The sequence below is a fragment of the Hipposideros armiger genome, unplaced genomic scaffold (assembly GCF_001890085.2).
Source record: "Hipposideros armiger isolate ML-2016 unplaced genomic scaffold, ASM189008v1 scaffold_182, whole genome shotgun sequence".
In the NCBI taxonomy this organism is placed as follows: domain Eukaryota; kingdom Metazoa; phylum Chordata; class Mammalia; order Chiroptera; family Hipposideridae; genus Hipposideros; species Hipposideros armiger.
The window spans coordinates 561,320-578,182 of NW_017731532.1; the positions used below are offsets into that span (position 1 = coordinate 561,320).

A 16,863-nucleotide genomic window follows, 5' to 3' on the forward strand; every position below is an offset into this window, starting at 1 on the left:
TTAAATGGGCTGCTAACTGCAGTCCAGCCAAAAATTTTTTTTTTTTCAAATCCAGAGTCTGGCTTCAAAGCCTTGTCCTCACATCTGCCTTTCAGTAGCCCTTTTTCAAACAGCCATTTTAAAAAATGAGCAAAATAAGGAGGAAGGCTAAATACAACAGGTTAAATATGTATGGTTCCCTTTAATTGGAAAGGATGTTCTTTTGTTTATCCATGAAAAACAGACAGGGAGATCTAATAAGCAGCACACTAGTTAGTAGCAGAGCAGCGTAATAGCAGAGGGAAAACTCCTTGATACTCTCCGTAGTCATTGCTTCCCTCCCCATGTTACACAGAACGATGGGGGCTGCAGGTTTGTTTCTGTGGTGCCTTAGACTTCAGACTGTGTCAGACACAGGAAATGAAATGCTTAGTATAATTTTTTCCCTTCTCTAAGTGAACTAAGTGAATTTCCCAAGTCTAGCAGGATACTACATAAGAATCAGAATTTGTTAACCATTTTACACTTTCATTTTTTATTAGAATTACGAAATGTACAGCACTGTTTGTACCAATGCAGGCTTGAAATTTTAAAGCTGCCATAAATGTAGCTTCTATTTGCAGGAGTAGTTGTATGCAGTGTCATATGCAAAGATAATTATTTAGAGATAATATTGATGAAACATTCCTTATGGATAAGTTGGATAGAAAAGATAATCATTTCTGTTTGGATCAGGATAGTTTTGTTTAAGTTGCACAATTTAAAAATATTTTTAAATCAAGTTAATTTAATGAAAGATAATTTCATTGACATAAGCAATATGGTGAATTGCATATTATTTTAAAAAGTTAATATTTTGACCTCTTAAGAGAAGTTTTATGCTTGTAATTAAGGGGGAAAGACATTGTTTTTCCAAAAAAAAAAAAAAAGGAATGCTTTTCATTAAAGCATACACTTTATATATAGTATGGCTTGTTGTGACCTACCTTCAACTCGTTGTCTTGTACTTTTTTAATACCTCATACTCAACATCAGTTCTTAATTGTTAATAAGATATAGAAATTTATCAATCCATTCTCCACAATTCCATTTACATTAAATTTAAGGATCATTCCAGAAACAGGTATTTGGTGAAGTTTAGGTAAAAACCTAATCAGTGAACTGTCAGGTTATTAGGACCACCTTGACTTCACCAAGAATCCAAGACTTCTTATGTTGGTGATCCTCCAGTTGTAGAATAAATGCATTTTCTTTGTTTGGACCAGCTCATTCTAAATGTAAAAGTTATTGAAGAATAAAGTAGCCGTTCTTTACCAGTGTTATTAAACAGGAAAAAACGAAAGTAAAGTCATAGTTGCAAAATGTTATGTTTTATTTTGCCCGTTGAATTTGCTTTTTAAAAAAACCTTATTTTGGAAAAAAAATAATTAAATGATGAACTATTTGTTATCCAAGAATTATATATATGTTTTTCTAGTTTAAATAAAATAGTATCTATCATCTTTGATTATTACTGATGTTGTCATTCACGGCAGCATTCATATCATCCAAATTTCTAGGTAGTAATGTAAAGCAACCAAACCATTGTTCACTGTTATGTTGGAACCAAGTAATTCATCTTAGAATTATTCCTTTAAAATAAATTGTGTATGCTTTCTAAAACCAAATCATCTAGTTTTGAATATGGAAGGATATGTATTAAAGATATGAAAACTGTAAGGTACACTTTTTGGTATGAAATACATTTTATGATTTGAATCATAACTTAAATGGAATATTTGACCCAGATTCATTCAATTATATGATCTTTAAAAGTGCAAGTATTAATTTTGAGTGATAATTTTTATGGCCATTGTCTACTCCAGAAAGCTCAGTTTTTCTAGTGCAGACATCCCCATTAATGAAATGTATAGTTCTTATTTGCTTATTTATCTCCTACAAAGCCATGTGTAACTGTCTGAGATCGATGGATTGAGGATTTTCAAAAACACTGGGACCCTGATGGATAGGACATTTCCTATTGTTTAGGATTGTGTGAAACACATTTTTCTACAGATAAAACACTGAGATTTCAAAAAAAGAGCTAGATCACCTTAAAATGAGAAATGTTTTAAAGATATTTTTGATAACAAGAATTGATAAAGCCAGTGGAGTTTTGCAGTGTAGAAACTCACATTTTGTTCTCCTAGGTCTGTTTCCATTGTAGACAACCTGGCCATGGGGTTGCAGATTGCCCGGCTGCCCTTGAGAATCAAGATATGGGCACTGGAATATGTTATCGGTGTGGATCCACAGAGCACGAAATAACCAAGTGCAAGGCTAAAGTAGACCCAGCTCTTGGTATGTTATTTTCCTATCAGTTTTTGATTTGGTTAATGGGGAAAGTGGCCAATAAGTAGCCAACTGGGTTTTTTGATGTTGACAGGGTTTGTTATGAGTGTACCACTTTTTGAAATCATATGAGATTAAATTTTAATTTGTGTGAAAACAAATGTCTTCTCAGAGTATTTTAAAATAATATGAATTATATAACATAATATACATAACCAGCATAACAGGAATTGTTTGATCCTTACAGGTGAATTTCCTTTTGCAAAATGTTTTGTTTGTGGACAAATGGGGCACCTGTCCAGATCTTGTCCTGATAATCCCAAAGGACTCTATGCTGATGGTGAGTACTGTTACCCTCATATGTCAGAAATGGTGAATCATCATTCAGAGTTGTGATTTAATTTATACTCTTAATTGGTTCTTGAATAAGTTTTTGAATAAGTAGCAAAACCTTTATCTTTAGCTCAGCTAATGTCTTAAGGTCCTCACAGTAAAGTCTGTGATGTCTAAAGCTTTAAGGAGATTATTTGTTATTTGTTAATGTGATGGCTGGTACCGTCAGGTTCTACAGGAGAAGTCCAGTGGAAAGGCAAAGCTTTTGGAGTTAATCAGACCAGTCATAGCGCCAGCACCACCACTTAATAGCTGTGGGACTTTGGCCATCTTTAACTTCTCTCATTTGTTTTTTCACCTATACAACGGAGATTAAAGAACTGAATGTATTTCATTGATTCTGAGATGCACAGTTTTTCACATTTTAATATCTTTAAATTCAGGATGTATTTTACCATAGGTGTGTCACACATAATTGGCAGGTAATTTTTTTTTTTTTCTGAGAAGTATGTAAAAGAATGATACGTCTTATAATCAATCTGGTCTTAGATTTGATGAACTATGATATTTACCTTGAAGAGTTATGAGGATTAAAATATATTATTTCACTCAGGCTCTACAAACAGTAAAGGGGCCTGAGCCTGGAAAACGCTCAGAAATGCCTTTCAGCTTTGAACTTTTGAAATAGGTCATATAACATGACTAATGAGCAAAGATGGCTTTGGATCATCAACCAAAATGACTAGATATATATAGAAACAAAAGTACAGCAAAGGGAGTAGATCAAATAGAAGTGAGAGTTCAACCAGGTTTATATCCTATAGGGTCATTTTTCTGAGTAAGTCACTTAACGTTATGAGCATGATCATGATAATGTTTGAACATTATGCAAAAGACTCATTCTAGAAACTACATGTGTTATAAATTCTCGGTCCTGGAATGTTGCTTAAAGTAGGCAAATGGGCATTTTAATTAGGTTTAGGTTGCCTGGCAGATAGAAGGCACTAAAACAAAAGTTAATTTTCATTCCTTTCATAATTGCTCACCTCCATCTGACCTATACACCAGAGTAGTTGTTTCTAACCTTTTCGGTGGGGGTGGGGGGTAGGGGAGTGGTCATTGATCATTACAGAATTTGGTAAAACCTGTGGACATCTTCCTCAACAAATGTATCAGCACACAAATTTTGCTCACAGGTTCGAGTTCACAAACCCTTGCCCATCTAACCACGGTGAAGATCTAGGCTTCTGTGCAGTGGCTCTTGGACACCCCAGAGGACAAATGCCTTCCATCACATGTCTCTTCTCTTTCCCACTTCTCCCTGAAGGCCAGGTGCAAGAAATGGTGGGTAGTACAGTTTAGTGCTCTGTGAAGCCAAAAGGAATGGAGAGTGGACTTTTGAATAGGAATGGTGGCACCTACCTATGTTCCTGGCTCCAGCTAACTTTACAACTGACAAGGTTGTGAGGACCAAATAAGATATCAAAGTGCTCGGAGACATTAAAAGCCCTATGGAAGTGTGGGAGGTTTTCAGTGTCTTTATTCTTTTATAGGTGGTGGCTGCAGACTTTGTGGCTCTGTGAAACATTTTAAGAAAGATTGCCCTCAGAGTCGGAATTCAGGTGAGATCTCTGGGCTCCCCTTTAGAAGGGGTGTGATTAGTATTCCTCTGTGGCTTTGCTGTGTTTTGTTATTAATAACTCATTGAGGAACTACTGCTTTTAAGGCAACCTGGCTTCCTGCTGCAGTGATGACTCAATCATTTCTCTGGCAGTAGACCCAGCACTAACTGAGCATTAGCTACTGTTCTCAGGTGGAATAAAAGGTGACCAGTGAGCCCTAGAGGGTTTTATCAAGCATCTTATTTGTAAACATTTATATTTGCTAACTAATTTAATAATAGAGCCAATGTTGTTAAAGTATAGATTCACTAAGAGAAAAGAAATATGAAAATAACTTTCAATATTCTTACACTTAAGTATCACTGTATACGCTTTGCTTTATGTGTGCCTGAAGGATTAAGAGTTAGTTGCAAAAACTGCCAAATTAAAATTGTGTAATCCACACAGCATCTGGCCAGTGATATTTTTTTCCTAGTGAAAGCCTACCTTTGGTCATCAAAAACTTTATAAATCTTCACTATTCCTATTAATGGCAGATTTGGGGGGCGGGGGCAGTGGACACCATCACTGCATTAGTTTACCTGGATTATAATAAAATGATGCTAACCCTGTGTGAAAGAAAGTACAACAGTAGGATACCCTTAGTGCGTCTTAGGGAAAAAGCACATTTCTTTTTATTTCAAATAATCACAGTACTGTACAAATAAGTCTACCCATTCTTACTTCCTAACCCTAACATTTCAATTTGAAAACCAAGAATTCTTGTCTTTATTACTTTGTCATCGGTAAGACTGAAATGATGAAGAATTTGGATTCTCCCTCCTGGGAGGAGTGCCACTTCCCAGATGACAGGACTGACAAGCAGATGTTGTATAATTTCACAGGTGGAATCTTGTGCATTTAAAACTGATGCTTCCAAGTCTTGCTGTTTACAGACTCTGGGAATTCATTGCCTATAATAATGAACTCTGGGAAAGAATGAAAGCACTTTCTCATCAATTTGTGCATGGAAAGTAGTTGCCGCATTTCCCTAATTGGGATGAGAAATTGCCTGTGGTACTCTGAAATCAAGGGTTATAATCAATTACAGAATTGCTCACTTTCCTTTAGTGATGGAGTATTCCTTCCTTGTGACTATTCATGTCAAAACTAGTTCCTTTGCTAAACCAATACCAATCTAGGTGGATGTATTTGATTACTGTTTTTCTTACATTCTGACTTTTCTGTTTTTTTATAGATCGAATGGTTACAGTTGGTCGCTGGGCAAAGGGAATGAGTGCAGACTATGAAGAAATTTTGGATGAGCCTAAACCACAGAAACCCAAAACAAAGATACCTAAAGTTGTTAATTTTTGATAATGATTAGAGCTATCGTAAGTTCCCACCTCACTGTTACATTCTGAACTGGGCCTTCTTCTCAAGTTGGAGCTGGGCTCCCCTGGAGAAGCCAGTATTGTAGATATCAGTCTGATCTGGGGGCAGTTTCCTGACATCTGTCCATCAAGGAGTACTTCTCCCACTGCTTGGAGAACATCACTGAAGAAAAGCATAAGATGTTTAAATTGGATTATTTAAAAGAATATATTTTTAACAGATAAAACTTAGATGTAACTAAGTGGTTACATACCTAATTGTAACAATCATCTTTTTCTTAAAATCAAAGTTATGCATTAACCTGAACCACCCCTAAACAAAGGGTAACTGCTTTGTATTTGGAAATGAATTTTTTATTATATTGTTTTCTACATTCAAAATATCAATTTATTATTATAATAGAAATGTATAAGTTGCCACAAAATGCTCTTATTTTTAAAATACTTAATAAAAACACATTTGCTATTATTTTTCTGAATACCTAATTCTGGATTGAACTAGCCATTGTCCATTAATGTCCATGTAACAATCCCTTTGAAATCATGATCTTTTATGAATCCTAAATGAGGTTAATTTGGTTAGTTTTTGTTTTAGTTTGACATAAAGAACTACGTATTGTTGAGGTTAAAATTGAAGAGTACCTCTACTTAACAGCAGCTCTTTCTTTGCCCTTGATTTTCAAGAAAGAAATTCTAGCTAACATTCAGTTCGAGGTATTTAACCAGAAAGATGGTGCATAACAGACTGTATATCAAACGTAATAACATTTTGTTCACATGTTTTAGATGAATCAGGGTGAGAGGCAAGTATCACCATAATAGAGTTAGAACACTAATCAGAGACCCGTTAGCTTCTTTGTTTGATTTGATGAATACATGCATACTTAATGCATACATTTCACAAGGCTTAAGGTTCCCATTATACTGTATAATGGAGTGACTGGTGGATTGTGTTGCATTTGGAAGTTACCTGATTGGATACATTTGTAACTAAATGAAACAGCTGTGATTAGTTACTGATGTTTCAAAAGCAAAATATTTACCAAATAAGAAAAGGAGCACTTTTCTCTGTTTTAATGTCTGTACAACTCAGTAGTTCCAGTCTTAATAGAAGCTGTTCTTGTATTTTCAGTGAGAGAGGAAAACATGACAAGATGACTCAGCCTCCTAGAGCTTAAAGAAATGGGTGCCCTTGAACAGGAATTGCACAAGTCATGCAGCTGGAAAAGGACAGCAATGCTGCCTTAGTTATTTAGTCCAAACACCCCCAGATCTATTTTGTCCTATCAGGAACAAAAGGCTCTGGAGAATTGAAAACCTGTCAGCTACAAGTTAAGTGTAATATTTTTCATATAGTCTCCAATGCAGAGATGTTAGTGCCCATTTTGTCTTCATTGGGTTACTTTGTTTACATTTTAATGATTTATAAATTAGTGAAATCATTAGAAATAAATTTCAAGTACCAAATGTAACATTAAGAAAGTATATGGACACTGTCAAAGGAATTCACCAGAAACAGAAATTCTGACATCCTGAGAGATTGTGTGTTTCTTAAAAGGAATTACGGATATTGTTTATTTTCTTAGCTAAAAATGCCTAAAGAAAAAGGCAAACTTCTAATTCATTTATTCATCATCTATTTCCCAAGCACCTACTATGTTCCTGGTACTGTTCTTAGGCACGTGGGATTGTGGCAGTGAATAAAACAAACAAAGCCACATGCATTCTCATGGGGCTGAAGAATGGATAAAAAAATACATATCAGAGATATCAGAATACGTATCCAAAAAATAATAACAGAAAGGGATATTTTATTACATTTAAAAAATATTTTGTTGAATCCCCTAAGACTTAGTCATTAGCACTCTTTTCTTCCTTCAGTCCTTTATATCATCTCTTCTTACAAGCTTGTCTTTCACTTTTAAGGCTGACTCCTAAATCTGTACTAGCCCTGATAGCCCTGGTTTCAGTCCCATTTTCTCACCTGTCTCCTAGACATTCCTACTTGGATGTTACAACTCAAACTCAATATGGCTTTAAACAATCTCACCACCTCCCCCTGGAAAAAACCCAAAAGACTAATGTTCCCTTCTTGTCTTCATTTTTTTTTTTTTTCCCCCTACAATTACATTCCAAGCCATTAGGCTTGAATCTCAGGTTGCTCCTTTCTTGACATCTCCCCCCCACCCCCCACCCCATGGTCAGATCTCCCTTATTTCCTTTAGGCCTCGCTTTATAGTCAGCTCAATAGTCTTTGTATAACCAACCTTATAGGAAATAGCTCCTTTCTTATCCCAGTAACTTTTCATGCTCTTGCACTCTAAATTTTCTCCATAATTTGTATCCCTACCTAACACTATTTGTCCCCTTTCCACCAGATGATAGGTTACGTGAAGGCATGAATTTTGACTCACTCATAACTGTATCCAAGAAGTACTCAGCACATAAGAAGCATTCACTTTTGTTGAGTGAATGAGTGAACTAAATGAACAAATGTAAAGGGACTTAACAGAGATGATGCAAGCGACTATGTATCTACTTTAGATTGGATAATCAAGGGCAGATCTCGGGGAGATTTTTCAGAGCATTTAGGGAGGAAATGGTTAGTCAAAGCTAGAAAGAGAACAGGCTTGCCATCTTTGAGGGGCAGAAAGATGTAGTCTTATGACTGGCTTCCTTCACTTAATGTTTTCAAGGTTCATCCATTATCCATTTTATAGCTATCCAGGGAGGTATACAGGGGTAAGTAAGCTTTGTGTATCTTGACGTGCAGTAATAGATAAATGCAGTTACACTGAGGAAGGAGCATGCCTCGGTAGTTGAAAAGCAAAGGGGCCAATATGACTGGAAAAGAGTCAGGGATAAACTACTAGAAGATCAGATGGTTAACAGGTCATAGTTTATAGGTTCTACCAGTTAGTTTATGCTGCACACCAACCACCAAATCTCAGAAGAATACAATAACAAGCATTTCTTTAGCTCATGCCTGTGAGTCAGAGCTAAACTGGGTTTATCTGGATAGCTCTGCTAATCTCAACGGGGCTTGCTCACATTTATATGAGGTTTGGTTTGGGGTCGGCTGATCTAAGTCTGTTCCATATGTCTCTCTTCCTTTTCCTGGGACCAGCAGGCTAGCTAGGCTAGCTAGCCCTGACATGTTTTTCTCATGGCAATGGCAGACATATAAGAGGGCAAGTCCATTTGCAAAAACACTTCAAGCCTTTGGTTGCATCATGTCTGCTAATGGTTCACTGATGAGATACATGGTCAAGCTCAGAGGCAATAAGTAAATAGTGCACTCCATTCATGGGCATGGGGATGGTGGTGACAGAGTATTTCTGAAAAAAGAACTAATATACCCCATCGAGCCTTATAGACCATTATAAGGTGTTAGCTTTTACTCTGTGATATGCAAAATTGTTCATGGGTTTTGAAAAGAAATATACCATCTGACTGCTGGGTTGAGAGCAGAGTGAAGGGAGAAGCAATAACAAACGGAAAGGTTACGATCCAGATGAGAGAAGATGGTGTTTTGGATTAGGGTTGTAGTGGTGGAGTTGATTAGAAGGGCTCAGGAACTGATTGTATTTTTAACACCGAGCTGTAAGATTTGCTGAGCAGAGGTAGAGATATGACAGACTAACAAGAGGATGTATCTACTCTTAAGTGCTCTAAACTTATGGAGAAATCCTTCAACTTTTAAAAGTTATCCTGCAAGGAGGCTAACTTGACATTTGCTGGTTTGCCTTATGAGTTAAGACAAATCACAGAGTAGAATAATGAATGGCAAAGTCTAGGGAATGAAGTGCCGATGTAATGGTTATGAAAGAAGAGCTCAGTTAATAGTCTCTATCTCTGCAGTATCACATTTTGCAGGTACTTTTCGTGTGTGTATAGCAATAGATACTAAGTGGGTCATCCACCTTGAATATATGTTAAATGACACTAGTAAAGTAGTTCCTATTATGAAAATTGATTGGATTCTATTATGTTTTAATGTCTTCCTAATTTAAAGCTCTAAAACAGGTAATACATCTTATCAGATGCTTCTGACGAACAGATACCTGCTGGACAAGGAACCATCCCACACTATTAATCAACTAGCCAACTTATCATTTTTGATTTATAAAATTTCAAACAGAACATGTTTCACCTCAGCAGCCTAAAAATGTTCATGATCATTTTAACCAAATTGGTACCATTTTACAGAACACACAATGTTGCATATGGGCGGTTTTATGTTGCCTGTGCTCCTAGAAGGGAACAGAGCCACAGATGATCTAAAACAGCTTTTAAAGCTATTTCGATGCTAATCCAAATCAATGGTATTGACTTGAGATGTACTTTGTTTTTCAAACCTCTTCCTAACTGTATTTTGCTTAGACCAATAGTAAATTATTTTGTGTCCCGAAAGCTTGCAAAGTGTTAGAGTTAAGGGTGCTTAGAATTAAAAGTGGATCATCAAATTACAGATACTTGAAAGTTTACCGTTTAAAATATGCTTTTCAACCCATCATCAGTAGCATTCTCTATGAATTTGATACAGGAGGCTGCTGTCTCTTCAATGGATTTTGACCAGCCACCAAGATTTCCAGCAAAGTAAGGCAAGATGCTAGCAGAAATCTGGTTAAAATAAGATACCTGTTTCAAAAAGAAAATACATTATTTTAATTTCTTACTGACTTGGAGCTTTTTCAAGCAGAGAAATGAATGTTGTCGGTATAGCGGAGGCTAGAACCCTCTCCTCTTCTGGGGACCTTTTGACACATATCTGAAAGGATGACCTTTTTCTCCTGGTGTGGACACACTGCAGAATCACAATTAATTAGGAAATCTGGGTAAAAGATTCCTCCTATCGGCAGGAGAAAATTAACCTGCACATGTCCCATAAAACTCACAGTGCACGAGCTGCTGTCAGTAGCATGGATGAGAAATCCGGCACATGTGATTTCACTCCTGATGTACTGCAGAGAAGGTGGAACCGATGGCAGAATAACGGACTTCACTGCCACCATGTAAGTGTTACTGAAACATAAAAGGATATTTTCTAAGTTCTCATGATAAATGAAGAATAGTTGTTAGAAAATAAATTTATATAATATAATTGATTTATGTAGGTAGAAAGTGAAATTATGAAGAGACCCAAGTCTTCTAGATGAGTGTTCTGCATTAGAATACATTCTCCATGGCTACATTCAAGCAGAGGAAATAGTAATAAGGGCCACAGGTGTTTCCTGCCTAAGAATTATGTATTTTTTTGCAGAACTCCACAAAGCTGGCATCAACCTCCAAACTGGTTTTATTGTGCCCGAATGGGTTGTAATTTCAGTCTCTTCTCCTTTCCTTAATGAAAAAATAATAACCATTGTTTTAAAGAGCCCTCAAACAATAGCAACCCCACAAACTAGAATATAGGTTTTATTTCAATCCACCCTAGTCACAATGCACTCTCATCCTAGAGATGACCACGCTTGACCTTTTGTTGTGTATCCCTCTAGACCTTTTTTATAAATATATAACATTTATTTAAGTAAATGAACATTATAGGCTTTTACATAAATGTAATCATGTTACAAATATTGGTCTATAATTTGATTTTCACGTAACAGTGTATCTTTGGAGGTGTTTCTGTATCAGTGCCTCTGTAGTTACTTCACCATTTTTAATGCTGGCACAATACTCCATAATTTATAAGATGGAGCTTTAGTTTATTTCTAGTATCTTTTGCCATAATAAATGATACTACACTGAACATCCACATACATTACTATTTTTATGCGTGCGGGATTAATTCTGTAGCCTAGCTTTGACATGCGAAATGATGATAGCTAGTTCCAGGGGTAGACTGAACTGTCCTGGCAGCTTCCACTTCTTGTCTCTTTGAACACTTGCTCTTGGGACCCTTCTCCTTAGAACCTAAACACTGTGCTCCAAGAAGTCCAATGCCTATGGAGAAGCCGTGGACAGACACTGATTGACAGCCCTTAGCCGGAAGCTGCTATTTTGGATCGCTAGCACAATCGAGCCTTTGTAAATTCTAAACCAATTCCTGGTATTCTATTTGGCTTTCACTGCATTTTACTGATAATGGAATGTCTCAAAGGTTTGCTAAATATCAGTTTTGTATCTGCATAGAGCAAAAGGAAAGAGAGCTGCTTTAGGAATCTTGAATGGTGCTTTGCACACGGCTGGCATGTAATAGATGATTGTTTGGTTTTGTTTTTTAGAGATAACTAAAGGTGTATCTAGAAAAGTTCAGGGGAACATCATTGAAGACCAGAAATGCTTACATTGACTTCCTTATTTTCATATCAACTTTTTCTTTCTACTCTACACAATAAAACATTGCTATAACACTTGAATTTCATATACTTACCTATCTTTGGGAGGCTTTCTTCGTGATACAAGTACTACCAAGTCTTTGGGTTTGGTACCATTCGCTCTAGGACAAGTGATATAATATATCTGATCATCTTCATTCACCCAGTCGATGACTTCACAAGACCTATGTAAATAGAACAGTGAAAGAAAAGTTGTACTTTTCTACCCGATAGAATAAGGCATTCACTTCTTTTATTTGTTTGCACAACTTCATTACTGATGTCCACATTCACCCTTCTGCTCACATAATCATCCTTCCAAAGCCAGCATCATTTCTCAAAGTGTGTCATTAGAAAGCTGTTTGGTCAGAAGGAATAATTCTGCATGTGATGGAGAGAATGGTGGCCATCTGATTCTAAGGTCACTGCTCTCAATACTTAGAGAACGGCATTTAGCTATTTTCCACAAGATTATTTTTCTCTAGGATCAAGGAATATTTTAAAGACTAGTGAATTATATGACAGTCCAAGAAGAACTCGGTAAAGGAATATGGTATATAGGAAAGAGCACGAAGTTTGGAATCAAACAACTTGCTTTTGAATCTCAAATTGCCACTTAAATAGCAACTCACTTTGTTTTTTATCTGTAAAATGTAGATAGTAATATCTATGGGGATATTGAGAGAATTAAGTGAAAACACCTGGCAAAGTACCCGAATCATAGTAGGTGCATAAGAAAAGTAACTTGAATTAGAATGAATTCATTCATTCCTCCATTTAATCAAGTCGAATTTGACTAGAATTTCAGGTGACATAGAAAATAGTGGGAGAAACATTTGAAAAGAATTAACACCAAAGTTTAGGCATTGTTCTTGCTAAAAGCTTTGGACTTACAGAGAGTATCTACACATATTGATGCAAGAAAATTGTGAAGTGTTTCTTCTCTCGGAGTGTTTTATTATGATAGCATTAACCATGATGTATCATTCTGGCATCTGTGCAAATGTAACTCATAACCCCAGTGGTGCTTCCCTTTAGCGGTATTAAATTGTCTATTACATGCTATTAATCATAGTGAGGTTTAGCCATTTTAAAGATGAGCCTCTACCTCATCAAGATTAGGAAGTAAACGGTAATGCCTAATATATCAGGAAGCCCATCTCACCAATCCTTCCCTCCCAGCAAGGTGTTCTTGAGGCCCTGAGTGCTGGAGCCCAGGAGTCCTTGGAGAAGGGGGCATGGCCTGAGTGCAGTCACTCTGTCAGTGCAGTTGACAAGGTGCACAGCTCCATATTCCAGGAAAGGAGGGAGAGTGGAGGAGACTAAATTAGGGATGCAGGAGACAGGAAGTGGCAGGAAAAAGCGGTAGAGCAGGAAGGAATGCCTTTCGCCTCAGTACTCACACAGCTTCCTCTCAGCTTCTCACCAGGGAGTGCGGCTTGAGAGCAGAGGAGCGAGAGAGGGAGGGAGAGAGGGAGGGAGGGAGGGAGGGAGGGAGCAAGGGACCACCAATTAAATATCAAGAGTGGGAAGAGAAGAACAATTTGATAATCGCTTCCTCAAGAGCAATGAGGTGGTTTATTCAAGGACAAGAGTGTAGAATTCAGAGCCTGGGTTCCAATTTGGATTCTGTCACTTTATTGCTTGTTCAATGGAAATAATATCAAACTTGAAAAATGATTGGTAGGATTACATAGATATGGGGAAAGCATGTCAATATAGATGGTAAATTATTATAATTATTTTGGGTTTGTGTCTCTCAACACTTGATACAGTTTTCTGTGCACAGCAAGCTTTAAAAAAATACACATTAATAAAACAACATGTCACATGTTGGGCAATGGAGATGGGCTGCAATACGGAGGTCATCTTTTCTGTGATGTCAGGGTTGATTAAGAAAATATTTTAAATTTGTTCTTACACGTAATGGGGGTCCCACAAAGGTCGCTTCGTAAAGTCAGACAAGAGATGATAAGCCAAATGTGCTGGTTTTTCCACATGCTTTTCAACCCAAACAGATAAAATATCATGCTCTTCCAGAGTATATATTTTTATCTAAAAGGTAATAACAAGAAAACATACATTACAAAAGAAAAATGGATGTTTTTACTTTAAAAACCACAAACATATATGTAGTCATAGGTTGATGGTACTAAGGCATCTGGGACCCAGATAACAATGAAGACAAATGATGGCAACTTCACTTCAAATGCTTGAATGTGTAGAGCTCTGATCAGGACACTGTACTACTGTGTCCTCCAAACAATATGTGAATTGAGGGTGGGTTATTTAATTATTGTGTAACCGTTTTTCTCATGGAAAACAAAGAACGTACACCTTTCTCTGTGTATCTCTTTGTGATGTTTCCCTGCCTCATCAGGAACAACAGAAAATACCATCGACTGCTAGGCAAGTCAGTGCCTCATCTCCCCCGTGAGACCTTGGAGCCAAGGCTACAGCCTCGGCCACCAGCCAGGATGTCAGGTGTGCGTTCACGTGGGCCGAGGGGACCCAAGGGAGTAAGCCAACCCCCTCTAGAACCAACTCAGCCTCTCAGTGGGGCCGCTGAAGCACCATGTTTCTTCAGCACAAAGCATTCTTTCATTTGCCAGTCACAAGGGCACATCCTACTGACAGGCCAATTCCCAGGCTTCTTTCTAGAGCTTAGGTCAAAGGAGGCCTGTCTCGGGGAGCCACTAGACATGTACTTAAACACTGATGTATCCTTGTGACTCTGAACTCTGCTTCTACTGCGCTTTTGCCGATAATCAGCTATGTGTTCAGGTAAGAGCATGTTTCTAGCCTGCCCATTTTCTCCATCTCTTTCAGGGTGCTTTAAAGTTCGTGTTGAAATTTGCCATCTTGTAATCATTCCCATGGCAACAAGCTGCATGAAGATGACAGACAAACATAGGGTTAAAACTTCACTGCAGGAATCAAAACAGATGGAAAAAGCAGGCTGTGAGGGAGAAAACCTTTGTTTCAGTATAAATATCTTCAAGAAGAAAATGAAGAAATGAGAAACTGACCGAAGCAACTGAGAAAGGAAAAAAATGACTCTGCTATGCCATTTTGCCTCTCTAACTGACCTCAGGGCCAAGCCTGTCTTTAAATAGAGCCTGCAAAGGAGGACCTGCCTTGGGCTCAGGGCACTTATCTAACAGAAAGAAGACCATGAATGGGGGCTCAAGTTGGTGGCTGAGACTCACCCACCATAGACAAGGCTAACTTTGCCCCCTGGGTTGCAGAATTAGAAAGAGGCTCAATGATGTAAATTCAGAGGGAAGTCACCTCATCAAAGCTTGGTGGCCATGTGGCTCTAAGCCAGGTTGCTGGGGCTCTGCAGTCTCAGGAGGTGAGGGCAGGTGGCCAGGGTGCACTCCACAACCTCAGTCAGATTCTGGCTTTGGGACAGCCATGGTCTACCCCGGTGGAGCCAGGGTGCAGTGGGACATAAACTGAGCTGAGCACTTGTTAAGGGTGGAATTGTGCCCACCCACCCCTACCTCATTCATGTGTTAAAAGTCCTCACCCTCAGTACCGCAGAATGTGACCTTATTTGGAAATAGGGTCATTGCAGATGTAATTAGTTAAAATGAGGTTATACTGCAGTAGGGTGGGCCCCTAATTCGATATGACCGGTGTCCTTATGAGAAGCGGAAATTTTGACAAAGACCTGCACACTGGTAGAACGCCACATGGAGGTGAAGGCAGAGATCAGCTGACACACACACAAGCCAAGGAAAGCCAAATGTTGCCAGCAGACCACCAGAAGCTAGGGGAGAGGCCGGGAACAGATTCCCTCCCTCCAGGACTCAACCCTGCCAACACCTTCAGCTCCGACTTCCAGCTTCCATAACTGGGAGACAATACATTTCTGTTGATTAAGCCCCTCAGATTGAGGTACTGTGATGGCAGTTCTAGGAAACCATCACAGCGCTTTTCCAGGAAGCCGCTCCCCAGGTTGCAGACACATGCTGCTGCTTCCTATCTGGGAGCCAAAGCAAACAGCAGGCTGAGCAGCCATTAAATTCTGCCTTTACAGATCTCTCCAGACTTGCCTAGCGCCAGCTACAGCACTGGATGACAGAATGATATTTTGATCCTTCCCCCAGAGGGTGAAGGTAGCAGAAAGTCCTCGTTGCTCTGCTGTCAGAATCAGTGACACTGATGCAGACGGAGCAGACAAGGAAAGGCAGTGGGTTGGTGTTTGCTCTCCTTAAACCCTAATATTTTAGAAAAGCCATCTTTTGCTTAGTGAAAAAATTCTCCAAGACCAACTCTCCAAGAAAATGAATGTTCTTTCATGCTGGGAAGAATACAGGTTAAATTCCATTTGTAACTAACTCAAACATTTTACCATTTGGTACCTGGAGAATTTTATTGTATGAAATGGAGCTTAAAGTAATTAGGCTTAAAATCTGCCGGAGCTTGCTAACATTTTATGAATGATACATATATTTTCATACTAATAAGATTCTGTTTAATGGGTTTGGATGTCTTATATAAATATCACAAGAGGAAATAACTCAAAATTTTAGAAATGTATACATCTGTTGACAAATACGTTATTGAGACTACATTGTGAGGAGCATAAACTGGTGTTTACAGAGGCCTGGGAGGTGGATACCAGGCGGATTGCCTCGGGCTAAGGGAGGAGGCTTGGTCAGGTGGAGCTCTGGGACCAGCCCCTTCCCAGCTTCAATGAGAACAGCCGCCTCTGTAATGTTGTGAAGATTTTGTAGGGTATCAGATGGACACTTGTCTTATTAGGGAAAACACTCCATGGACTGTGTAGATGTGTGACCACTGCGCTGTACACCTGAAGCTGAAGCTAAATAATATTGAATGTCAACTATAATTTAATGTGTGTGTGTGTGTGTGTGTGTGTGTGTATTGTCACAG

The 16,863-nt window shown here is 38.2% G+C and overlaps 2 protein-coding genes across 2 annotated transcripts in view; one reads left to right on the plus strand and one right to left on the minus strand.

Annotated features, from left to right (window-relative positions):
* The first annotated feature begins 25 nt into the window (after window positions 1-25).
* Window positions 26-6,203, plus strand: ZCCHC9 (zinc finger CCHC-type containing 9). The gene is made up of 4 exons (XM_019652603.1): window positions 26-2,319; window positions 2,558-2,650; window positions 4,197-4,265; window positions 5,503-6,203. The coding sequence occupies exons 1-4, from the start codon at window positions 2,238-2,240 to the stop codon at window positions 5,619-5,621; spliced, it is 363 nt and encodes a 120-aa protein (XP_019508148.1). The 5' UTR covers window positions 26-2,237; the 3' UTR covers window positions 5,622-6,203.
* The window catches only part of ACOT12 (acyl-CoA thioesterase 12), a 46,331-nt gene continuing 35,179 nt past the window's right edge, over window positions 5,712-16,863 (minus strand). Inside the window, exons 11-15 of the mRNA XM_019652584.1 lie at window positions 13,880-14,013; window positions 12,015-12,143; window positions 10,537-10,663; window positions 10,127-10,279; window positions 5,712-5,801 (exon numbers count right to left, since the gene is read on the minus strand). Coding sequence (XP_019508129.1) covers window positions 10,130-10,279; window positions 10,537-10,663; window positions 12,015-12,143; window positions 13,880-14,013 — 540 coding nt within the window. The 3' untranslated portion in view covers window positions 5,712-5,801; window positions 10,127-10,129. The remainder of the gene's footprint in view (window positions 5,802-10,126; window positions 10,280-10,536; window positions 10,664-12,014; window positions 12,144-13,879; window positions 14,014-16,863) is intronic.